The sequence below is a fragment of the Oncorhynchus mykiss genome, chromosome 18 (genome assembly GCF_057628025.1).
Source record: "Oncorhynchus mykiss isolate SJ-2025 chromosome 18, ASM5762802v1, whole genome shotgun sequence".
Lineage (NCBI taxonomy): Eukaryota > Metazoa > Chordata > Actinopteri > Salmoniformes > Salmonidae > Oncorhynchus > Oncorhynchus mykiss.
In genome coordinates this window covers 42,994,161-43,020,565 of record NC_143039.1, presented here as the reverse complement: position 1 = coordinate 43,020,565, position 26,405 = coordinate 42,994,161, and the positions used below count along the sequence as shown (strand labels likewise).

The 26,405-nt window shown below is 41.6% G+C and overlaps 1 protein-coding gene across 4 annotated transcripts in view; it reads right to left on the bottom strand.

Annotated features, from left to right (window-relative positions):
• The window catches only part of LOC110496082 (putative ATP-dependent RNA helicase ddx6), an 85,003-nt gene extending 69,917 nt beyond the window's left edge, over positions 1-15,086 (bottom strand). For all 4 annotated transcript variants that reach the window (XM_036952544.2, XM_090208472.1, XM_090208471.1 and 1 more), the window contains exons 1-8: positions 14,528-15,086; positions 12,616-13,553; positions 12,383-12,446; positions 12,165-12,269; positions 11,672-11,801; positions 8,876-9,022; positions 5,524-5,618; positions 5,069-5,191 (exon numbers count right to left, since the gene is read on the bottom strand). In XM_036952544.2, the coding sequence (XP_036808439.1) occupies positions 5,069-5,191; positions 5,524-5,618; positions 8,876-9,022; positions 11,672-11,801; positions 12,165-12,269; positions 12,383-12,446; positions 12,616-12,803 (852 nt within the window). In that variant the 5' untranslated portion in view covers positions 12,804-13,553; positions 14,528-15,086. The remainder of the gene's footprint in view (positions 1-5,068; positions 5,192-5,523; positions 5,619-8,875; positions 9,023-11,671; positions 11,802-12,164; positions 12,270-12,382; positions 12,447-12,615; positions 13,554-14,527) is intronic.
• Between the last annotated feature and the right edge of the window lie 11,319 nt (positions 15,087-26,405).

The window sequence follows — 26,405 nt, the reverse complement described above, 5'->3', positions numbered from 1 at the left end:
TTTTCAAAATAAAAGCCTGACACTATGTCTAAAGACTGTTCACAACATGTGGAAGCCATAGGAAAAGGAATCTAGTTGATATGCCTTTAAATGGAGCAAAGACAGGCAATGGAACAGAGAGCTTTCAGGATAAACAGCACTTCCGGGTTGAATTTTCCTCATGTTTTCGCCTGCAATATCAGTTCTGTTATACTCAGACAACATTTTGACAGTTTTGGAAACTTTAGAGTGTTTTCTATCCTAATCTGACAATTATATGCATATTCTAGATTCTGGGCCTGAGAAATAGGCAGTTTCATTTGGGTACGTTTTTCATCCAAACATCAAAATACTGCCCCCTACACTCAACAGGTTAACTGGGAATATTGAAGACTCATGTTAAAAGGAACCACCAGCTTTCATATGTTCATGTTCTGAGCAAGGATGGCACATATTGCACTTTTACTTTCTTCTCCAACACTGTTCCTGCATTACTTAAACCAAATTGAACATGTTTCATGATTTAATTGAGACTACATAGATTTTAATGTATTATATTAAGTTAAAATAAGTCATTATTACAAACATATATACACACACACACACACACACACACACACACACACACACACACACACACACACACACACACACACAGTGGGGAGAACAAGTATTTGTTAACCTGCAAAATCGGCAGTGTTTCCTACTTACAAAGCATGTAGAGGTCTGTAATTCTTATCATAGGTACACTTCAACTGTGAGAGACAGAAAAAACAAAAATCCAGAAAATCACATTGTATGATTTTTAAGTAATTAATTTGCATGACATAAGTATTTGATACATCAGAAAAGCAGAACTTAATATTTGGTACAGAAACCTTTGTTTTTGGCCCACTCCTCCATACAGACCTTCTCCAGATCCTTCAGGTTTCGGGGCTGTCGCTGGGCAATACGGACTTTCAGCTCCCTCCAAAGATTTTCTATTGGGTTCAGGTCTGGAGACTGGCTAGGCCACTCCAGGACCTTAAGATGCTCCCTACGGAGCCACTCCTTAGTTGCCCTGGCTGTGTATTTCGGATCTTGTCATGCTGGAAGACCCAGCCATGACCCATCTTCAATGCTCTTACTGTAATGCTCTTACTGTGTTTACTCCATGTGTAACTCTGTGTTGTCTGTTCATACTACTATGCTTTATCTTGGCCAGGTCGCAGTTGTAAATGAGAACTTGTTCTCAACTAGCCTACCTGGTTAAATAAAGGTGAAATAAAAATAAATAAAAAACTGAGGGAATGAGGTTGTTGGCCAAGATCTCGCGATACATGGCCCCATCCATCCTCACCTCAATACGGTGCAGTCGTCCTGTCCCCTTTGCAGAAAAGCATCCCCAAAGAATGATGTTTCCACCTCCATGCTTCACGGTTGGGATGGTGTTCTTGGGTTGTACTCATCCTTCTTCCTCCAAACACGGCAAGTGGAGTTTATATTTTTGTCTCATCAGACCACATGACCTTCTCCCATTCCTCCTCTGGATCATCCAGATGGTCATTGGCAAACTTCAGACGGGCCTGGACATGCGCTGGCTTGAGCAGGGGGACCTTGCGTGCGCTGCAGGATTTTAATCCATGACGGCGTAGTGTGTTACTAATGGTTTTCTTTGAAACTGTGGTCCCACAGTTGACCATGTCCTGCCGTGTAGTTCTGGGCTGATCCCTCAACTTCGTCATGATCATTGATGCCCCACGAGGTGAGATCTTGCATGGAGCCCCAGACCGAGGGTAATTGACCGTCATCTTGAACTTCTTCCATTTTCGAATAATTGCGCCAACAGTTGTTGCCTTCTCACCAAGCTGCTTGCCTATTGTCCTGTAGCCCATCCCAGCCTTGTGCAGGTCTACAATTGTATCCCGATGTCCTTACACAGCTCTCTGGTCTTGGCCATTGTGGAGAGGTTGGAGTCTGTTTGATTGAGTGTGTGGAAAGGTGTCTTTTATACAGGTAACGAGTTCAAACAGGTGCAGTTAATACAGGTAATGAGTGGAGAACAGGAGGGCTTCTTAAAGAAAAACTAACAGGTCTGTGAGAGCCGGAATTCTTACTGGTGATCAAATACATATGTCATGCAATAAAATGCAAATTAATTACTTAAAAATCATACAATGTGATTTTCTGGATTTTTGTTTTTTCCGTCTCTCACAGTTGAAGTGTACCTATGATAAGAATTACAGACCTCTACATGCTTTGTAAGTAGGAAACACTGCCGATTTTGCAGGTTAACAAATACTTGTTCTCCCCACTGTATGTGTGTGTATGTGTGTATGTGTGTATGTGTGTATGTATCTATGTATGTGTATGTGTGTGTGTGTGTGTGTGTGTGTGTGTATATGTTTGTGGTAAAGTCTCTCACATTTGAAGTGTACCTATGATAAAATTTACAGACCTCTACATGTAGGAAAACCTGCAAAATCGGCAGTGTATCAAATACTTGTTCTCCCCACTGTATATATACATACACATATACATACATACATACATACATACATACATACATACATACATACATACTCTAGTGGTAGCATGAGACGGAGTCTACAACCCACACAAGTGGCTCAGGTAGTGCAGCTCATCCAGGATGACACATCAATGTGAGCTGTGGCAAGAAGGTTTGCTGTGTCTGTAAGCGTAGTGTCCAGAGTATGGAGGCGCTACCAGGAGACAGGCCAGTACATCAGGAGACGTGGAGGAGGCCGTAGGAGGGCAACAACCCAGCAGCAGGACCGCTACCTCCGCCTTTGTGCAAGGAGGAGCACTGCCAGAGCCCTGCAAAATGACCTCCAGCAGGCCACAAATGTGCATGTGTCTGCTCAAACGGTCAGAAACAGACTCCATAAGGGTGGTATGAGGGCCCGACGTCCACAGGTGGGGGTTGTGCTTACAGCCCAACATCGTGCAGGACGTTTGGCATTTGCCAGAGAACACCAAGATTGGAAAATTCGCCACTGGCGCCCTGTGCTCTTCACAGATGAAAGCAGGTTCACACTGAGCACATGTGACAGACGTGACAGAGTCTGGAGACGCCGTGGTTCTGCTGCCTGCAACATCCTGATGCATGACCGGTTTGGCGGTGGGTCAGTCATGGTGTGGGGTGGCATTTCTTTGGGGGGCCGCACAGCCCTCCATGTGCTCGCCAGAGGTAGCTTGACTGCCATTAGGTACCGAGATGAGATCCTCAGACCCCTTGTGAGACCATATGCTAGTGTGGTTGGCCCTGGGTTCCTCCTAATGCAAGACAATGCTAGACCTCATGTGGCTGGAGTGTGTCAGCAGTTTCTGCAAGAGGAAGGCATTGATGCTATGGACTGGCCCGCCCGTTCCCCAGACCTGAATCCAATTGAGCACTTCTGGGACATCATGTCTCGCGCCATCCACCAACGCCACATTGCACCACAGACTGTCCAGGAGTTGGCGGATGCTTTAGTCCAGGTCTGGGAGGAGATCCCTCAGGAGACCATCCGCCACCTCATCAGGAGCATGCCCAGGCGTTGTTGGGAGGTCATAAAGGCACGTGGAGGCCACATACACTGCTGAGCCTCATTTGACTTGTTACATCAAAGTTGGATCAGCCTGTAGTGTGGTTTTCCACTTTAATTTTGAGCGTGACTCCAAATCCAGACCTCCATGGGTTGATAAATTTGATTTCCATTGATAATTTGTGTGTGATTTTGTTGTCAGCACATTCAACTATGTAAAGAAAAAAGTATTTAATAAGAATATTTCATTCATTCAGATCTAGGATGTGTTATTTTAGTGGTCCCTTTATTTTTTTGAGCAGTGTATAAAAAATGTAATATTAAATGTTTAAATAAATAAAAAAATATTTAAAATAAAAAAATAAAAAAATATATAAAAAAAATAATTAAATGTTTTTTCTAATTTAAAAAAAATAAAAAAATAAAAATAAAAAAAAAAATCGGCCAATTTTAAACGGCCAATTAATCAGTATCTGCTTGTTTTGGTCCTCCAATAAAATCTGTATTGGCGCTATAAAATCGGTCAACCTCTAATTCCAGGTGACTACCTCATGAAGCTGGTTGAGAGAACACCAAAAGTGTGCAAAACTGTTATCAAGGCAAAGGGTGGCTACTTTGAAGAATCTGAAATATATTTTGATTTGTTTAACACTTTTTTGGTTACTACATGATTCCATGTGTGTTATTTCATAGTTTTGTCTTCACTATTACTCAATGTACAAAAAGTCAAAATAAAGAAAAACCCTGTAATGAGCAGGTGTCCAAACTTTTTACTGGTACTGTAAATGCTATAGTAGCGGACTAAAGTATTTCCACCATTTTGTTTCATAGCTGGTAAATAAAAACACCAAGTCAAAGAACTATTTTGTTCACAAGCTAGGTTGTTTATCTATGCTCGAGTTTCAACTACTGGGAAAGAGATGACAACGCTTCTACTTGTCAGGATCAATCTCACAGGCACGAACCTCCCGCATTTAAAGGGGCAGGTGAACATTTGTCTAATCTGTTCTATTTTGGTTTAAAGACTCAGGTCACAATACATGAAATTAAACAATACACAACATTACTTCTTACTAGTAATACATTAAATTGTTTTAGGAACTTTACAAAGAACCATCCTTTTTTATGTTTTGTTGGTGTCATTTTAGAGCGGCTGAAGGACAAAAAAACAAATGTTATGCCCTGACTAACGCATTTCGCATTTATATTTGTGTCCAATGTACTACACCTGCCATTTAGAGTGTGCTGACTTTGGCTAATAAGGGTAACCTCAAGCAGGCTATGAACCTGGGGTCGAAGCTCTGTGGGCTGCAGTGCAGGGAGCTTCAGGGCCTCTGATAAACGGGCAAGGGAGAAGGCCAAGCGCATCAGGTGACCCCATACCACACACAATCTTGCCCAATGTTTTGAGCTGCTGTTCTCCGGAAGGAGATCACTGTTCAGCAAGAATAGCAAGACTTCCATGTAAATGGACAATAAAGTATATTTTCTAGTTACGAAATAGCAGAACAGAATGGCCTGTTGGTGATACCACATGGCTGCCAACATGTGGCACTACTCACCATGAACTTCTGCACGCTGATGGGGAAGGTGGCAGAGTAGAGTAGGATCTGACGACCCTTGGCCAGGAAGCTGATGATATCCTCGATGAGCACTACAAAGTCCTGAGACAACAGCTTGTCTGCCTGAGAAGAGAAAACATTCAAATGAGGCATTAGCAGAGTCACACAGTATTCTCAAAAAAAGTGTTTTAATCATGTATTTCTATTCATTTGCTACCACTGGTATGTAATTGATATTTAGCACTGGTTGCCGGGGAAATGTTACATGTAGCTCCTTTAACCTCTTTGGTAGGTTGATGAACCAGATGAGATTTGAAGGCCTTGATGAAGAATAGTGAGTGGCTCGTAACAAAATAGATCAAGAGGACTGATTCTCTGGCTCTGGAGTCATGTACAGTAGTTGATTACAGTCCGTGGTTCATGGACTCAGGTACCACATGTATTTACACACTAACCTCATCCATCACCATCATTTGGACTCTATCCACTTTGGCAACGCCCTTCTTAATCAAGTCTAGGATCCTGCCGGGTGTGGCTATGACCACATGCACTGAGAAAGAATCAGAAACACCATCATTACAGATATGGCATTGTGTACAGCTTTACGGTTTTGTGACTTGTTCGTATTGTACAGTGTGGTCCGAAATGATTGACACCCTCGATGAAGATGAGTAAAAATGACTTTCAAATAAATAAACAAAATACAGAGCTACGCTATAAAGAGTTGAAGTCAGAAGTTTAAATAGATTTAAACTCAGTTTCACAATTCCTGACATTTAATCCTAGTAAAAATTCCCTGTCTTAGGTCAGTTAGGATCACCATTTTATTTTAACAATGTGAAATGTCAGAATAATAGTAGAGAATGGTTTATTTCAGCTTTAATTTCCTTCATCACAATGCCAGTGGGTCAGAAGTTTACATACACTCAATTCATTTTTGGTAGCATTGCCATTCAATTGTTTGACCCAAGTTAAATGTTGCAGGTAGCCAGCCTTCCCCAAGCTTCCCACAAAAGTTGGGTGAATTTTTGCCCATTCTTCCTGACAGAGCAAGTGTAACTGAGTCAGGGTTGTATGCCTCCTTGCTCACACACGCCGTTTCAGTTCTGCCCACAAATTCTCTATGGGATTTAGGTCAGGGCTTTGTGATGGCCACTCCAATACCTTGACTTTGTTGTCCTTAAGCCATTTTGCCACAACTTTGGAAGTATGCTTGGGGTCATTGTCCATTTGGAAGACCCATTTGCGACCAAGCTTTGACTTCCTGACTGATGTCTTGAGACGTTGCTTCAATATATCCACAATTTTCCTCCTCATGATGCCATCAATTTTGTGAAGTACACCAGTCCCTCCTGTAACAAAGCACTCCCACAACATGATGCTGCCACCACAGTGCTTCACGGTTGGGATGGTGTTCTTCAGCTTGCAACCTCCACACAATATCCCATAATGACAAAGCAAAAACAGGTGTAGAAATGTTTGCAAATGTATACATTTAAAAAAAAAAAAAAAAAAAGATGAAATATCATTTACATAAGTATTCAGACATATTCAGGGAATGATGCTACAAGCTCAGCACACTTGTATTTGGGGAATTTCTCCCATTCTTCTCTGCAAATCCTCTCAAGCTCTGTCAGGTTGGAAAAGAAATGTCGCTGCACCGCTATTTTCAGGTCTCTCCAGAGATGTTCGATCTGGTTCAAGTCCGGGCTCTGGCTGGGTCACTCAAGGGCATTCAAAGACTTGTCCCGAAGCCACTCGTGCGTTGTCTTGGCTTTGTGCTTAGGGCCGTTGTCCTGTTGGAAGGTGAACCTTCGCCCCAGTCCGAGGCCCTGAGTGCTCTGGAGTAGCTTTTTAGCAAGGATCTCTGTACTATGCTCCATTCATCATTCCCTCGATCCTGACTAGTCCCAGTTCCTGCCGCTGAATAACATCCCCACCGCATGATGCTGCCACCACCATGCTTCACCATAGGGATAGTGCCAGTTCTCCTCCAGATGCGACACTTGGTAACCAGGCCAAAGAGTTCCATCTTGGTTTCAATCTTCAGTGACCATCGGGTTCATGGTCACCTCCCTGACCAAGGCCCTTCACCAATTGCTCAGTTTGGCCAGGCCTTGGTGGTTCCAAACTTCTTCCATTTTTTATGAGTGATGGAGGCCACTGTTCTTGGCGACCTTAAATGCTGCTGAAATGTTTTGGTACCCTTCCCCATATGTGTGCCTCGACACAATCCTGTCTCGGAGCTTCACGGATAATTCCTTCGAACTCATGGATAGGTTTTTGCTGACGTGCACGGTCAACTGTGGGACCTTATATAGACAGGTGTGTGCCTTTCCAAATCATGTACAATGAAATGATTTTACCACAGGTGGACTCCAATCAAGCGGTTGAAACATCAAGGATGATCAGGTGCATCCAATTTCCATTGAGCTCAATATTTCACCTCATAGCAAAGGGTCTGAACACTTATCTTACACAATCTGTTTAAAAGTTTGGGGTAACTTAGAAATGTCCTTGTTTTTGAAAGAAAAGCAAATCATCTGCCCATTAAAATAACAGCAAATTGATCAGAAATACAGTATAGACATTAATAATGTTGTAAAGGACTATAGTAGCTGGAAACAGCTGATTTTTAATGGAAAAATTGTCCAATTATTTATTTTACCGGGTAGGCAAGTTGAGAACAAGTTCTCATTTACAATTGTGACCTGGCCAAGATAAAGCAAAGCAGTTCGACACATACAACAACAGAGTTACACATGGAGTAAAACAAACATACAGTCAATAATACAGTAGAAAAATAAGTTTATATAATAAGAAAGTAAGTTACTTGTTTCTGGCCATTTTGAGCCTGTAATCAAACCCACAAATGCTGATGCTCCAGATATTCAACTAGTCTAAAGAAGGCCAGTTTTATTACTTATTTAATCAGAACAACAGTTTTCAGCTGTGCGAACATAATTGCAAAAGGGTTTTCTAATGATCGATTAGCCTTTTAAAATGATAAACTTGGATTAGTCCGTCATGTGTCACAGCATCAGCAGACTGAGCTTGTTGTCATTGCATCATCGGAGGGTGAGGGCTAGGGCCATTCCCTGCAGAAATGTCCGGGAACTTGCAGGTGCCTTGGTGGAAGAGTGGGGTAACATCTCACAGCAAGACCTGGCAAATCTGGTCCAGTCCATGAGGAGATGCACTGCAATACTTAATGCAGCTCGTGGCCACACCAGATACTGACTGTTATTTTTGATCCCTCCCCCTTTATTCAGGGACACATTATTCAATTTCTGTTAGTCACATGTTTATGGAACTTGTTCAGTTTATGTCTCAGTTGTTGCATCTTATGTTCATACAAATATTTACACATGTTAAGTTTGCTGAAAATCAACACAGTTGACAGTGAGAGGACATTTCTTTTTTTGCTGAGTTTAGATATTCCATAAAAAAAAAATCAGACGTTTCCATTTACATTAGTCATTTACAACATTAACAGTGTCTACACTGTACTTCTGAACAATTTGATGTAATTTTAAATGGACAAAAAAAATAGCTTATCTTCCAAAAACAAGGACATTTCTAAGTGACCTCAAACTGTTGAAAGGTAGAATACACACATGTAAAAATGTCTAAAAACCTATTTTGGCTTTGTCATTGTGGAGTACTGTGTGTAGATTAACGCCGTAACGTAACAAAACGTGGAAAATGTAAAGGGGTCTGAATACTTTCCAAATGCACTGTATTTATCACAATGTTCCATTGTTGGTATTTAGTAACGGAATGTGATGACTGCTGTTGGGTAATTACCAGTCTCGTCCAGGCGCATGATGTCATCTCGCAGGTTGGTGCCGCCCGTGGTGGCCATGACCTTCACGCCGCCCAGGTGCTTACTGATCTGGATACTGATCTGGCTAACCTGCAGGGCCAGCTCACGAGTGGGCACCATCACAATGGCTTGGGAGAGGGTGAGAGGTATAGATAGGGCAAGTGTAAGACAAATGTGATTTGACAGAGTAGTAGGAGTATGGCTCCAAACAGTGACCATTTAGTCGCATTTTGCTACCCTTTGACTTGACTGTGTGAGCTAAACTGTCCAGTCAAGGTTCCCTCTAAGCACCAGACTGAACTTCACTCAACTTTCCAGAGTTTTCCTCATCAACATACCGAAACAAAATTAACTATGCAATACCAAACATGCAAAACTAACTAGGCAAGACATTTTGATGTAGGCAGGACGCATCGGAGTATGATTTTATTACATTGACAGACTCAGCCCGTACTCTACACAGACCGGTGCGGTATAACCATCAGAGCTGCACTAGGCCTATATGCAAATAGACTATTGCCATATATGGATCTCCGCCATTTACCTTGAACTGTTTACAGCATGAGCAGTCGTGAATAGATGCGCTTGTTTTGAGATGTACACATTTTGTTCATATTATTTTCTAGTTAGTGAGTTATTAGCCCAGTTATAGATCATTTGTAGTCAGCGATAGTGGAGTGATGGCTTCCTACTAGAGCACAAAATATGTACATTTCTAGACATCTTTGAAAAGCAAGTCAGGTAAAGATTTTTGTCTTAAAGGGGCAGTGCAATATTTTCAGACAGGCTTGAATAGGCTAAGTAGCCAATAGGCAGAGGGTAGCATAATTTGTCTGATTCTCTGTGATAATGGTATGGGAATAATAATGCATTTTATTTTGTAAAGTGGTTTCCTGCATCAAACAACATTTTCAGTCAACTCCTTGTCTGAAGGACAAGTGGATAAACAGGTTAATGTCAAGCCCTGCATGATTTTCTCCCAAAAGTCTCATATAATGTAGGCCAACATTGAACACCACAGATTTGCTGCTAATGTAGGCTGAATGATAGAACCGTTATTTCCATGTTAAAATGTTATGGGATGCATTTTCTCCATTGTTTTTGATGGTAGGCCACTCTGGTAGGCCTAGATTATGATCAAAAACACAAAGTAGTCTACTTGGCCACAGTTAAAACTAACAAAGCGGGTACAGCCTCAATGTTCACAGTAAACACGTGCTGAAGTTGAACAGAATTTCCGCAATGTTAAAGTTTGCGCTCAGCAGACATGAAATTTGCTCGGTGCTGAAATTCTTTTGAAGGAACATTGTGTTCAGTGCTCCCATATTTCATTGAATTATGACCTAGAATTACTAACAATGGTAATTAGGTATGCTAAAAAGGATATTTTCTGTGTTGGAATGGTTTGGGCATACCCCAACAGAATGGTGTGGGCACATACCAGTCATAAGGTATTAATACAAGTGTCCCGCTGATTGGCCAGCTCATCTGCCTCAGGAGTATGACATTTATTTATTTTGTTTAACTAGGCAAGTCAGTTAAGAACAAATTCTTATTTACAATGACGGCCTACCCGGGACGACGCTGGGCCAATTGTGCGCCACCCTATGGTACTCCCAATCATGGCCAGTTGTGATAAAGCCTGAAATCGAACCAGGGTCTGCACTGAGATGCAGTGTCTTAGACCGGTGAGCCACTTGGGAGCCATTATACTCCATGAAGAAATAGCAAGCATTTTTGAAAAAGTCTTAGATTTAAAAAAAATCAAAAATGTTTTTAAAAACTCCTCAAAAGTATTTTTCTCTCTCCAATGTATGCTTTGGCCACAAATATGAGTATAGGATGAGTCAACAACATTATCTGGGTATGACTTACGAAGAATACGAACTTCTAAAGTAAGATTTTCACTGGACATTTACTTTAAATGTTTTATTTGTCGGTGAGAGCTGCCCATTCTACATGGTCACCTCACTCAAACATGATTTGGTCAAGCAGTAAGTGCATTATGCTCATGATTCCTGTAATGAAAGTGTCTGCCCTGACGCTCTGCCTGTTTCCCTGGGGCCCGCTGCTGTGATGATCAACCCACTTTCCCTACCTCTCCCACTTTGCTCTAGGGGGAAAAAAAACATTTTGATTGTATAACATTTAAAACTACAATTGCAGGAAAATATACTTGTCACAGTTGAAGAGAGGAGGTTCTCCGATTTCTGTAGGTATATGTTTTATTTCTCAACTCTCAATTTTTAGCTCTATAGCAACTATTTTATAAAGCTTTGGGATATGGAGTGTGCGAAATCCGCATTGGACATTACGAAAGCATGGGCCTGATTGGGTAGTAGGCTACAACTGCAAAGTTATTTTTAGGACATTAAAATGTACTGTTAAGCTTAATATGGCTACTACCAGTGGCTATTATATTTAAGTTAGCTATCTAGCTAATGTGTTTTGAGTTTCCACTTACTCAAGTGGTGAATTGGACCCAAATAAAACATGCCTATAATTAGTGTACACAAATTCATCTATATTTTAACAGTAAAATGTAACAATAGCCTAATTGTCAACCCAAAATGCATGACAACAACTGGATTACGTTCTACATCAAAATATCTTGAATCACGCATTCCTGCTTAAACATAGATGAAACATAACTTGAATACCTTTTCAGTAGTCTATAACACTTTAATAAAGCACTGTGAATGACATAAGACTATTGTTGTAGTAGACAAGTTGAGTATAAAAGGAGGGAAAGAGTAACGTGAAGAGCCTTGACTCACCCTGTATATAGTCCTTCTTCAGGTCTATTCTCTCCAGCATGGGGATGAGGTAGGCCCCACTCTTCCCTGTTCCATTCTTGGCTCGGGCCAGGATGTCTCGTCCTGACAGGGCTATGGGAATGCTCTCCTCCTGAAAGTGACAAACTCTGGTTTAATGGAATTTTATCAAAAAATATCTAACTACAAAAGCTAAGTCCAAAGACTTCAGTTATAACTCAAGATGCAGTCCGGGATCTTAAGCTCAACAAATTTGCAACATATTGTACACATTTTTGTGGGAGGTAATACATCACACGAAATGGATGACGTAGTACATCATTGGATGACATAGTACACACGCTCGAGCACCACTTTCAAAACTACCTGCTGAAATTATACAAAAGTTCTGGAGCATCTTTATAGGCATCAGAATCAGGAGCCAATTTACAGCAAGGGAATCCCCCAGTTTCAACAGGTCATCTTTGGGCAGAGACTCTCCCAGTGAGTGTCGTACCTGGATAGGGGAGGGCTTCTCCCAGCCCATCTCAAAGATGCCCATCAGGAGCTCCCGTTTCAGACAGTAGTCCTCAAACTCATTTCCCTTAGTGGACGTTACATCCTGGGACACAGCAAGAAAGAGGTTAGACAACAGAAGTAACAGACTTGATTAAAATGATACCGGGAAAATCCATGAGCTAGTGAAAAAGCATGCTGCATTGTACCATGACTTACAGAGGTTCTGACCCTGGTGTCTTTGGGAGGGAGCTGTAGGCTCTTTTTCCAGTCATCACCAAACCTGACAGAGCAGAAGAGAGCAATTAAAAGAACACCTGCACTACTGATTTCTAAAACAGAATCTACTGGGTCATCACTTCTAAAACCTGGTATGAAGGTATAATAAACTATGAGCAGAACACAATTGTTTCAGTCACTGGGTGAAACAGGGGTGTGAGAGAAATGTGTACCTAATCCCAGTTCCCTCCTGGGCAGCACCCGCTTTCTGGGATGCACCTGTGGCCTCGTCTGACAGAGAGCCCAGGACGAGGGGTCCTGATTGGGGAGAAGCCGGTTTAGGCAGCCCCCTAAGCTGCCCGTTCTGCTTGTTCAGTCCCAGGACGACAGGACCAAGGTTCTCTGTTCTGGCAGCTGCCATTTCCGCTTTCCTGTTTTTATTCTCAAAATATTAATATTTTCTGTTTTTTTGCCCCCTTAAAAAGCCTCTTCAAAAGTAGATGAGTCTAATAAAGCATTAACAAATATTATCTTGTTTTTTTGTCCAAAGATTTTACAACAGAAGTCTGTCGTTTTTACATATATATGTACGTGCAGTTCGGTCCCCTTCAACAGAGTTTACTGCCGTATGAAAAAAAAATAGCATTTATACAAGAGCTCTCCCAAATGAAGAGATATATGCATTAAAATGCATAAATATACGGCACCTGCACACAATATAGAACATTATATGTGAACAATAATCAAAGTTTAATTCCTGCAATAGAACTGCTATTTGAAGCGGGGGAATAGCATCTGTAATAGAATCTTTGTTCAAACGTACATTTACATATTTTTATTTCCTTGTTTTGCATCAAGTCCATTTGAATTGCTCAACATCGATGTCCTTTGTACAAATATTTCATCAAAATAATAATGTTCTTATTGTTCAACATTTGTTTTCCACTCTGTCTGTATATGTCCATCCACGTGTTAAAGTAGCTTCCTGATGTTGAAAATCAAACAAGGGTAACTGTAGTCCAAAAGCAACGCAGCTTTAAGTTCCCCTTGGGCTCCTTTCGGTCTGTCCCCTCTGTTCCAGGTGAGTCTCCCTCCACTCTCAGCTTTTCTGTCAACGTGTGTAGCTGTGTGTGTGAGTGGTGGTGTATTCAGCAACTCAAACCTGTTCCACCTGACAGGAAGAAGGAGAATTTGATTTTAGAAGTAAAGTCAGAGTGAATACTATATAAGCCCTAGACTAGCTTTAAAACCGCATAATACAATGTAGAATATATGCACAAATGTTATATTCAAATCCCTAACTACATCATGTCAAAAATGTATATGGCGTAAAATTGCTTTTCTAGTGTTGGCTTGGTGGATCAGTCTGTAGTGTACTCCAACCCATTGGTGTACTGCATGAGCACATAGGAGTTGCCTACACTACAAGCAGTATGAGCCCAGACAACAGGAGAGTAACGTTGGGCGATGTCGTCAACAACGTGGGACTACTTTATAGACGTAATCACTTGCGAACTTTGAAGTTACTTTGAGGAAATTAGCTAACGTTAGCTAGAAGCACCTTAACTTAAATGAAAGTGAATTGCAAATGTATGGACAACAAAACACGTCACCGTCTTTAGCTAGCTAGCTAACATTAACGAACAGGGATGTCCTTATCGGTCAAATAAAGGTTTAAAAAAAAGACAGCCAATGTTACCAGTCAGTTGTTAGCCAACTTATATCAATTGTGCCAACTGCAAAAAGTAATTCAAACCTGACTAATAGCGATTTGACGCTACAAAATGCCATTTATCTGGCCAACTTGAGAGGAAGATTTTTAGTTAGCCAGTTAACTTATATTACTAGCTATCTAATGACGTTAGCCACATAGCTTTGACATAAACATGCAAGTCGGCTAGTATGTTAAGCTATCTGAATAATCTAAATAGTAATTTAGTAAGCCATCTAGGTATCGTTACATCACTGATGAAAGGGGTTATTATAAACTAGCTAGTCAGATGAGTTAACTTGGATGGCTTGTGCATTGGGCTGTCGTTTTCCATGTCTGAATGTTAGCTGGCTATATTATCTAGCTGACAAGCTAACGTCGACTTTATCAAATCTGTATAATACTAATTGAATAGAACACCACGAAGTACTCACCTTTCTCTCACTTTGATGTTATATATCATAAATGTTTGCGGAAGATCAATTACTTATGTCACTGTTAGATTAAATTCACTCCATATAAAACGCTAATTCAACATGGTCTCCTCTCTTCATCACCGCCTTCTTCTTCTGTGGTATCATGGCGGTCCACAAACCAACGTTCAAAGTGCATGCCGCCACCTACTGTGCTGGAATGTCGATCAATCATGATCAGACCAACTATGTACTACCATGAAAATAAAATTCTAAACCAAATAAATCCCCAACACCACCAATTACAGCACTTAACCTTCACATTGCTTCTTCATTCATTCCTTGACCCTCATCCTCCCACTCCATGTCATCAGATCTGACACCCATCTTGTTAGCATTCCAACACAGCTGTTGCTTCCCCGAATTTTTTCTCAATTTTGTCCGCACTACTCGCCACGATTTCCGATCTCCTACTTAAGATATTTCAATATCCCAGGGCTCCCCTACCCTATTGTTGTTGCTGTTGATAATGATGATGATGATGATGTTGTTGTTCTTCTTCTTCTTCTTCTTCTTCTATGAGGTTTAACAGCAGTTGGCATCCAATATGTTGCGTTACCGCCACCTACTAACTTTGCTTGAAAAATAAATAAATAAACAAATACCCTACCATCTAACACTACACTCACAAAAAAAAATACAAAAAATAAAATTTAAAATAACATAAAAATAACACCACCCTACTCCACTATGAAAATGTATTTAGTCCTACCTCAGGCCAATAACCTGGATGGATGGGACACCACCACTTAACACACCCTGAAACTCTTCTGATGTCTCGCACACCCAAGTCTCGCACACCAAAATACCTCTGTGCAGCACCACCACAACCTCAATTTTCTACGACTTTACGTTCCATCCCTGCAGTACAGCTCACCATGCTTCTACATCTGCATTGCTTGCTGTTTTGGGTTTTAGGCTGGGTTTCTGTACAGCACTTTGTGACATCGGCTGATGTAAAAAGGGCATTATGAATACATTCGATTGATTGATTGATTGATTGATACAGTTGATAACCGTTACTATAAATGCAAAAAATCTAATCATACTGAAACATATATCACTTGTTGGCCTATCCCTCTGTTCTGGTATAGATCTGCTGCTCACACCACTCCTCTCAGGATCCCTCCCCCTTGACCCATCTTCCTCTACTTTCTTCACTGCCTCAGCATATGACAACTTCTGCACTACTCTAACCCTGGAAACCTCAACCTGCCTCTCTCTCACCGGACATTTCTTTTTTTAATATATATTTTTTTTTTTCTTTTACCCCTTTTTCTCCCCAATTTCGTGGTATCCAATTGTTTTAGTAGCTACTATCTTGTCTCATCACTGCATCTCAGTACCTCGTGGGCTCGGGAGAGACGAAGGTTGAAAGTCATGCGTCCTCCGATACACAACCCAACCAAGCCGCACTGCTTCTTAACACAGCACGCATCCAAACCGGAAACCATCCGCACCAATGTGTCGGAGGAAACACCGTGCACCTGGCAACCTTGGTTAGCTCGCACTGCGTCCGGCCTGCCACAGGAGTCGCTGGTGCGCGATGAGACAAGGACATCTCTACCGGCCAAGCCCTCCCTAACCCGGACGACGCTAGGCCAATTGTGCGTCGCCCCACGGACCTCCCGGTCGAGGGCCGGTTACGACAGAGCCTGGGCGCGAACCCAGAGTCTATGATGGCCACTGCGCCACCCGGGAGGCCGCCTCATGTTACTTGTTCACTGTAATAGCTACTGTAAATTGGACAGTGCAGTTAGATTAACAAGAATGTAAGCGTTCTGCCCATATAAGACATGTCTATCTGTAAGGCGTCTAGGTGTAGGTAAAGTGGAGTCAGGCGCAGGACACAGAGATGAGTAATAAACGTAACTTTACTCATAACAACAAATATTCCACAAAGGAAAATACTCAAGCTCACAAATGAGACCAACTTACAATGAATAAAAACACACACAAAACCATGGTGGAAACCAAAGGTTAAATAAGGAACAATTAATTATGGGAATGGAAACAAGGTGTGTACAATGAAGACAAAACAAATGGAAAATGAAACGTGGATCGGTGGCGGCTAGAAAACCGGTGACGTCGATCTCCGAACACCGGCAGAACAAGGAGAGGGACCAACTTCGGCGGAAGTCGTGACACTATGTCCTGGAAAGTTTGCTGTTACTTACAACACCATCCTAGTCACATTACACACGTTAGCAACAACCGTTCCGGTATAGGGACACCGATCCCATAGATTCTTAATAAGTGGTCACATAATAAGTTGCATGAACTTACTCTGTGGACAATAATAGTGTTTAAAATGATTTTTTGAATGACTACCTCATCTCTGTACCCCACACATATCTGTAAGGTCTCTCAGTCGAGCAGTGAATTTCAAACAAAGATTCAACCACAAAGACCAGGGAGGTTTTCCAATACCTCGCAAACAAGGGCACCTATTGGTAGATGGGTAAAAAAAACAGCAGACATTGAATACAACTTTGAGCATGGTAAAGTTATTAATTACACTTTGAATGGTTTCCAATTAGGCACTAAAGTAAAACTGCAATGAAATTTAACTTAATGTCCTGAATACAAAGCGTTATGTTTGGGGCAAATCCAACACAACACATCACTGAGTACCACTCTTCATATTTTCAAGCATGGTGGTGGCTGCATCATGTTATGTCATCAGCAAGAACTAGGGAGTTTTTCAGGATACCAATAAATGGTCTAGAGTTAAGCACATCCAAAATCCTAGAGGAAAACCTGGTTCAGTCTGCTTCCAACAGACACTGGGAGATAAATTCACCCTTCAGTAGGACAATAACTTAAAACACAAGCCCAAATATACACTGGTTGCTTACAAAGACAACCTTCAATGTTCCGAGGTGGCCTAGTTAGAGTTTTGACATAGAATGGCTTAACAATCTATGGCGAGACTTGAAAATGGCTGTTTAGCAATGATCATAAATCAACTTGACATGAAGAATTTTAAAAATAATAATGTGCAAACATTGTACAATCAAAGTTCTTAGCGACTTACCCAGAAAGACTCACAGCTGCTTTCGCCGCCAAAGGTGACTCTAACATGTATGGACTCAGTGAATACTTATGTAAATGAGATATTTCTGTATTTCATTTTCACTTTGTCATAATGGGTATTTTGTGTAGATGAGTGAGAAAAAATAACAATTTAATCCATTTTGAATTCAGGCTGTAACACAACAAAATGTGTAATAACTCAATGGGTATGAATACTTTCTGAAGGCACTGTACATATTTTTCTTGTCCAGGTGGGAGAGGGCAGTGTAAAGTGCAATTGAGATAGCATCATCTGTTGGTGCAGTGTGTAAATTGGAATGGGTCTAGGGTGTCTGGGATGATGAAGGTGATGTGTGGCATGACCAGCCTTTCAAAGGACCTCATGATTACAGTTGTTAGTGCTACATGGCGGTAGTCATTGTGGCAGGTAGTCTTAGAGTTCTTGGGAACAGGAATGATGGGGGTCAGCTTGAGACGTGGGGATTACAGACTGAGACAAGGAGCAGTCGAAAATGAGTGTGAGTCTATCGCATGCTCTGAGAATGCACCCTGGAATACCTTAATGGCTCTGTGGCCTTGCAAGTGTTGACCAGATTAAAAACCCCGGCCTCGAAGAACGAGATCACCCAGTCCTCTGGGACAGCGGAGCCCCTCGTGCACTGCTCGGTGTTGTTTTTGTCATCTAGTAGAGGCACAGTAATGGAGAACGGCTAGGTCTACTGTAATGTACTGTAGCCCCTGCCACATGTGTTGAGCATTGGAGCCAGTGTAATAGGATTCCACCTTGTCCTATATTGTAATTTTTCCTGTTTGATTGCTCTGTGGAGGTTGTAGCAGGACGTCTTGTACACGTTGGTGTCCTCATCCGTAGCATCGGGGTTGATGAACGTAATTTTCAGGATAGTTGGTCAATAATAGCTTTTCTGTTCTTGCTAAGATATTGAAGCCATTACACTAGAATAGTGCAATAATCATAGTTAGAATATAATGAATGACCTTTATGATAGCATCAACTAGAGGACATCATGCCCTTGTGTACTACTCAGTGGAGTTTGTCGTGGAAATTCAGTACTGAGAGAGACTTGGTAATTTTTTCAAACCATGATCTTTATTTAATATCGATTAATTATTGCAATAATGAAACCGGCCAACTCAACAGTGTTGGTATGAACAATAAAATATAATTTAAGAAATTCTCAGCCATCTAAATCAGAGTACATTTTACATCAGTACAAAAAAAATAATCATGTCGACACTGAGCCTACCCCCATTGGTCAGCATGGTAGAAATAACCATTTCCATCCCCATAGCACCATCTGTAAATACTAAAATGAGCACATCTTGTTGGACAAATACAGGTAGACTCCCTGTTTAAGTAACATTTCTTCTGTTTAGTGCCCAATGAACATGACCCAGGACAAGCATCATGATCCCACTATGTACAAGGCAACGCCTATGGACTGCTATAGTTCCTGAGTATTATTATTATCATCAAAAATTGCAATTTGGCAATGGATATAAATCAAATAGATTAGGATCAGTTTCACTCTCAGGATCAGAGTTCTCCCTCTCTATTCACCAAGGCATGCCGAGAATAGTCTCAACGACCCCTCCTGTCTCAGCCTCCAGTATTTATAGTTTATGTGTCGGGGGGCTAGGGTCAGTCTGTTATATCTGGAGTATTTCTCATGTTTAAATCTGGTGTCCTGTGTGAATTTAAGTATGCTCCCTCTAATTCTCTCTCTCTTTTTCTCACACTCTTTTTCTCTCTCTTTCTCTCTCTTTTTCGCTCTTTCTCTCTCTCTCTTCTTTCGGTGGAATCTGAGCCCCAGGACCATGCCTCAGGACTACCTGGCCTGATGACTCCTTGCTGTCCCCAGTCCACCAGTCCACCTGGCCCGTGCTGCTGCTCCAGTCTCAACTGTTCTGTCTGCGGCTATGGAACCCTGACCTGTTCACTGGACGTGCTACCTTGTCCCGGACCTGCTGTTTTGGACTCTCTCTCTCTTCCGCACCTGCTGTCTCTAACTCTGAATAATTGGCTATAAAAAGTCAACTTACATTTACTCCTGAGGTGCTGACTTGTTGCGCCCTCTACATCCACCTTGGTTATTATTATCTGACCCTGCTGGTCATCTATGAACATTTGAACATCTTGGCCATGTTCTGTTATAATCTCCCCCCGGCACAGCCAGAAGAGGACTGGCCACCCCTCAGAGCCTGGTTCCTCTCTAGGTTTCTTCCTAGGTTTTGGCCTTTCTAGGGAGTTTTTCCAACCATTCAGCTTCCAAATCATAATTAAAACCCAACGAATTATCCTACCAAAATTTAGAATGACTTTGCTCAGTGATTCACATTGGTTCTATCCCTCAAAATGAACACCCTCAACTTAACACACATCAGCACTGGGCGAATGTACATTTATATTAACATACAATATATTCACCTTATAATTAACCCAATTAACTATCTCATCAGGGTTATAAATACAGATCAGTATCTCAATGCATTCTTAGCCTAAATTACTATAAATGTAGCAGTGTGTAAACCTCCTCAATCAAACTGATACCCCAACTAACAATTTCAGTCTAAATCAATTACGGGCACTGTTGACCAACCCCCTCCCTTTCCCGGTAATCTTCTGGCATTTCTTAATTTTTCTTCTTCAGATAGCTTCACAGTTCAAAGTGTATGGCCAATGACAATGTCCCATTTTCAATGTCTCACCTGAGCCCCACCTCAACTACTACTATGTCCATTTGCCAACCAGTACACCAGCAACATGAGATGTTTTGGAACGGATCTCTCTCCATTCTCACTCCACGTGGACTTCTGTTGTACACCTGATTGAAAAGGCATGAGAGAAAAGGGTGTCGATAGCTTCAACTGGATGCTGTACACTGGTTGCTGGCTCGGATTCAGGTCTCTCGATAGAAGTGGTGCAGGACAAGGCTGTAGTGAACGCCATTTCTTCAGCCGGTTAGAGGTGTTTTGAGGTCCACACCGTTTGGTCAAATAACCCTTGCATGCATTTAGATACCAACTGTAGCCATCTCTCCATAATCTCGAGAAAGGACAGATAAGAACAACAGTTTAGTTCAGTTCACTTCTGAATCAGGAAATACAGACAAGCATTGACTACATGACAAATTATTACTAATATTGAGCAATATTATTAATACAAATTTCTAAAACAAAAGTAAAGAAAGAATAACAACAGATTCCATTGAAACAATTTTTCCAAATTAGCTTACTCCCCTTATCACACTGTCAACCTCATCGCAGAGTCATAAGATCAGGAAATTATCCCGGTCATCCAGGAGACCCAATCTGGTGAAATTTGTGTCAGAGCAATACAGAACAAACAACGCAACAATACACTACTTCATATATCACTCAATACATCCCTACATATCACTCAAGGTGTGTAAACTTCAATCCAAAAACCTCAAAAGACTGGTAATTCCCCCATTTTGACACATGACTAATGTGTAAAAACAACAACACTACTGGTTAAAAAATGAAACAAAACAACTTAAAATAACAAAATCGAATTACAATCACTACCCATAATCACACCATAAAGAACATTTGTACCCATAACTTCATTGTAAAAACAGACTTTAGACAGCCTCCCCTTATTCAAGTGCAGCCCTCTCTTTCCCATGTGGATTAAATCACAAATAGGGCTATGAACTATAAACCTCTTCATAATTATCAGTATTACAAATGAGCTTAATTTCATCATCCAATGTCTCTCGGCTTTCCAGTGGGGGCGATCAAACCCCACTAGAAAGTCAGGACAGAGGTCAGAGGTCATTCAAACCCTTCAAATAAGTGTCTATTACTGTTTTAATTAATTATGTAAAAAATAGTCAAACATTCTATACATTTCTATACATTTCAATTCTACAGGAAAGGAAACTGTACATTTCTTTATCATAACTAATATCATAATCAGCAAGCCAAAGGTTTAAACTACAAACAAAACACGATAATAATAAGCCTACTGTACTCCCTCAAATCATTAATTGTTTGTTTTAATGTGCATCAACGTTATGTGTGCTTAATTTACAATGCAAGTAATTTTTCCAACAATTGTTTATAGACAGATTATTTCACTTATAACTCACTGTATTACAATTCCAGTGGGTCAGAAGTTTACATACACTAAGCTGACTGTGCCATTAAACAGCTTGGAAAAAATCCAGAAAATGATTTCATGGCTTTAGAAGCTACTGATAGGCTCATTGACATAATTTGAGTCAATTGGAGGTGTACCTGTGGATGTATTTCAAGGCCTACCTTCAAACTCAGTGCCTCTTTGCTTGACATCATGGGAAAATTAAAAGAAATCAGCCAAGACCTCAGAAAAAATGTTGTACACCTCCACAAGTCTGGTTCATCCTTTGGAGCAATTTCCAAATGCCTGAAGGTACCACGTTCATCTGTACAAACAATAGTACGCAAGTATAAACACCATGGGAACACGCAGCTTTCATACCGCTCAAGAAGGAGACGCGTTCTGTCTCCTAGAGATGAACGTACTTTGGTGTGAAATGTGCAAATCAATCCCAGAACAACAGCAAAGGACCTTGTGAAGATGCTGGAGGAAACAGATACAAAAGTATCTATATCCACAGTAAAAGGAGTCCTATATCGACATAACTTCAAAGGCTGCTCAGCAAAGAAGAAGCCACTGCTCCAAAACCGCCATAAAAAAGCCAGACTGCGGTTTGCAACTGCACATGGGGACAAAGATTGTACTTTTTGGATAAACATCCTCTGGTCTGATGAAATAAAAATAGAACTGTTTGGCCCTAATGACCATCGTTATGTTTGGAGGAAAAAGGGGGAGGCTAACAAGCTGAAGAACACCATCTCAACCGTGAAGCACGAGGGTGGAAGCATCATGTTGTGGGGGTGCTTTGCTGCAGGAAGGACTGGTGCACTTCACAAAATAGATGGCTTCATGAGGCAGGAAAATTATGTTGATATACTGAAACAACATCTCAAGACATCAGTCAGGAAGTTAAAGCTTGGTTGCAAATGGGTCTTCCAAATGGACAATGACCCCTAGCATATTGCCAAAGTTGTGGCAAAATGGCTTAAGGACAACACAGTCAAGGTATTGGAGTGGCCATCACTTGCTCGCAAAGCGTGTGCGAGCAAGGGAGCCTACAAACCTGACTCAGTTACACCAGCTCTGTCAGGAGGAATGGGTCAAAATTCACCCAACTTGTTGTGGGAACCTTGTGGAAGGCTACCCAAAACGTTTGAGCCAAGTTTTATTTATTTATTTTATTTTACCTTTATTTAACCAGGTAGGCAAGTTGAGAACAAGTTCTCATTTACAATTGCGACCTGGCAAAGATAAAGCAAAGCAGTTCGACAGATACAACGACACAGAGTTACACATGGAGTAAAACAAACATACAGTCAATAATACAGTATAAACAAGTCTATATACAATGTGAGCAAATGAGGTGAGAAGGGAGGTAAAGGCAAAAAAGGCCATGGTGGCAAGGTAAATACAATATAGCAAGTAAAACACTGGAATGGTAGTTTTGCAATGGAAGAATGTGCAAAGTAGAAATAAAAATAATGGGGTGCAAAGGAGCAAAATAAATAAATAAATTAAATACAGTTGGGAAAGAGGTAGTTGTTTGGGCTAAATTATAGGTGGGCTATGTACAGGTGCAGTAATCTGTGAGCTGCTCTGACAGTTGGTGCTTAAAGCTAGTGAGGGAGATAAGTGTTTCCAGTTTCAGAGATTTTTGTAGTTCGTTCCAGTCATTGGCAGCAGAGAACTGGAAAGAGAGGCGGCCAAAGAAAGAATTGGTTTTGGGGGTGACTAGAGAGATATACCTGCTGGAGCGTGTGCTACAGGTGGGAGATGCTATGGTGACCAGCGAGCTGAGATAAGGGGGGACTTTACCTAGCAGGGTCTTGTAGATGACATGGAGCCAGTGGGTTTGGCGACGAGTATGAAGCGAGGGCCAGCCAACGAGAGCGTACAGGTCGCAATGGTGGGTAGTATATGGGGCTTTGGTGACAAAACGGATTGCACTGTGATAGACTGCATCCAATTTGTTGAGTAGGGTATTGGAGGCTATTTTGTAAATGACATCGCCAAAGTCGAGGATTGGTAGGACGGTCAGTTTTACAAGGGTATGTTTGGCAGCATGAGTGAAGGATGCTTTGTTGCGAAATAGGAAGCCAATTCTAGATTTAACTTTGGATTGGAGATGTTTGATATGGGTCTGGAAGGAGAGTTTACAGTCTAACCAACCAGACACCTAAGTATTTGTAGTTGTCCACGTATTCTAAGTCAGAGCCATCCAGAGTAGTGATGTTGGACAGGCGGGTAGGTGCAGGTAGCGATCGGTTGAAAAGCATGCATTTAATTTTACTTGTATTTAAGAGCAATTGGAGGCCACGGAAGGAGAGTTGTATGGCATTGAAGCTTGCCTGGAGGGTTGTTAACACAGTGTCCAAAGAAGGGCCGGAAGTATACAGAATGGTGTCGTCTGCGTAGAGATGGATCAGAGACTCACCAGCAGCAAGAGCGACCTCATTGATGTATACAGAGAAGAGTCGGTCCAAGAATTGAACCCTGTGGCACCCCCATAGAGACTGCCAGAGGGTCCAGATTTTGCAGCTCTTTCAGAACATCAGCTGAATGGATTTGGGAGAAGGAGAAATGGGGAAGGCTTGGGCGAGTTGCTGTTGGGGGTGCAGTGCTGTTGACAGGGGTAGGAGTAGCCAGGTGGAAATCATGGCCAGCAGTAGAAAAATGCTTATTGACATTTTCAATTATGGTGGATTTATCAGTGGTGACAGTGTTTCCTATCTTCAGTGCAGTGGGCAGCTGGGAGGAGGTGTTCTTATTCTCCATGGACTTTACAGTGTCCCAGAACTTCTTTGAGTTAGTGTTGCAAGAAGCAAATTTCTGCTTGAAAAAGCTAGCCTTGGCTTTTCTAACTGCCTGTGTATAATGGTTCCTAGCTTCCCTGAACAGCTGCATATCACGGGGGCTGTTCGATGCTAATGCAGAACGCCATAGGATGTTTTTGTGTTGGTTAAGGGCAGTCAGGTCTGGGGAGAACCAAGGGCTATATCTGTTCCTGGTTCTAAATTTCTTGAATGGGGCATGTTTATTTAAGATGGTTAGGAAGGCATTTAAAAAAAATATCCAGGCATCCTCTACTCTTGGGATGAGGTCAATATCCTTCCAGGATACCCCGGCCAGGTCGATTAGAAAGGCCTGCTCGCTGAAGTGTTTCAGGGAGCGTTTTACAGTGATGAGAGGAGGTCGTTTGACCGCTGACCCATTACGGATGCAGGCAATGAGGCAGTGATCGCTGAGATCTTGGTTGAAGACAGCAGAGGTGTATTTAGAGGGGAAGTTGGTTAGGATGATATCTATGAGGGTGCCCGTGTTTAAGGCTTTGGGGAGGTACCTGGTAGGTTCATTGATAATTTGTGTGAGATTGAGGGCATCAATTTTAGATTGTAGGATGGCTGGGGTGTTAAGCATGTTCCAGTTTAGGTTGCCTAGCAGCACAAGCTCTGAAGATAGATGGGGGGCAATCAGTTCACATATGGTGTCCAGAGCACAGCTGGGGGCAGAGGGTGGTCTATAGCAGGCGGCAACGGTGAGAGACTTGTTTTTAGAGAGGTGGATTTTTAAAAGTAGAAGTTCAAATTGTTTGGGTACAGACCTGGATAGTAGGACAGAACTCTGCAGGCTATCTTTGCAGTAGATTGCAACACTGCCCCCTTTGGCAGTTCTATCTTGTCTGAAAATGTTGTAGTTTGGAATTAAAATGTCTGAATTTTTGGTGGTCTTCCTAAGCCAGGATTCAGACACAGCTAGAACATCCGGGTTGGCAGAGTGTGCTAAAGCAGTGAATAGAACAAACTTAGGGAGGAGGCTTCTAATGTTAACATGCATGAAACCAAGGCTATTACGGTTACAGAAGTCGTCAAAAGAGAGCGCCTGGGGAATAGGAGTGGAGCTAGGCACTGCAGGGCCTGGATTCACCTCTACATCGCCAGAGGAACATAGGAGGAGTAGAATAAGGGTGCGGCTAAAAGCAATAAGAATTGGTCGTCTAGAACGTCTGGAACAGAGAGTAAAAGGAGGTTTCTGGGGGCGATAAAATAGCATCAAGGTATAATGTACAGACAAAGGTAAGGTAGGATGTGAATACAGTGGAGGTAAACCTAGGTATTGAGTGATGAAGAGAGAGATATTGTCTCTAGAAACATAATTGAAACCAGGAGATGTCATTGCATGTGTGGGTGGTGGAACTAATAGGTTGGATAAGGTATAGTGAGCAGGACTAGAGGCTCTACAGTGAAATAAGCCAATAAACACTAACCAGAACAGCAATGGACAAGACATATTGACATTAAGGAGAGGCATGCTTAGTCGAGTGATCAAAAGGGTCCAGTGAGTGGAGAGGTTGGTTGAGGGTCACGGCGATTTAGACAGCTAGCCAGGCCATCGGTAGCAAGCTAGCATAGGATGGAGGTATGTTGTTACTAGACCAATGTCCAACGACATATTTAATAGCTGTTTCGCCTTAGATTGTTCTTGCTACCCCTCTAAATGTAATATATTTTTCTGTCGCAAATGTAGTCAATTTCTCAGTGTAAGCAATCAGTCATATTTGATCCCAGGCATATATTAAAAAGTTGTTTGAGACGTGGTCTCCTATGTCTCCCTTAACATACATACTGTAGGGGACTTCCATCAGTCCTGGAAGAAAGAATACAACTCAAGACACATCAGATA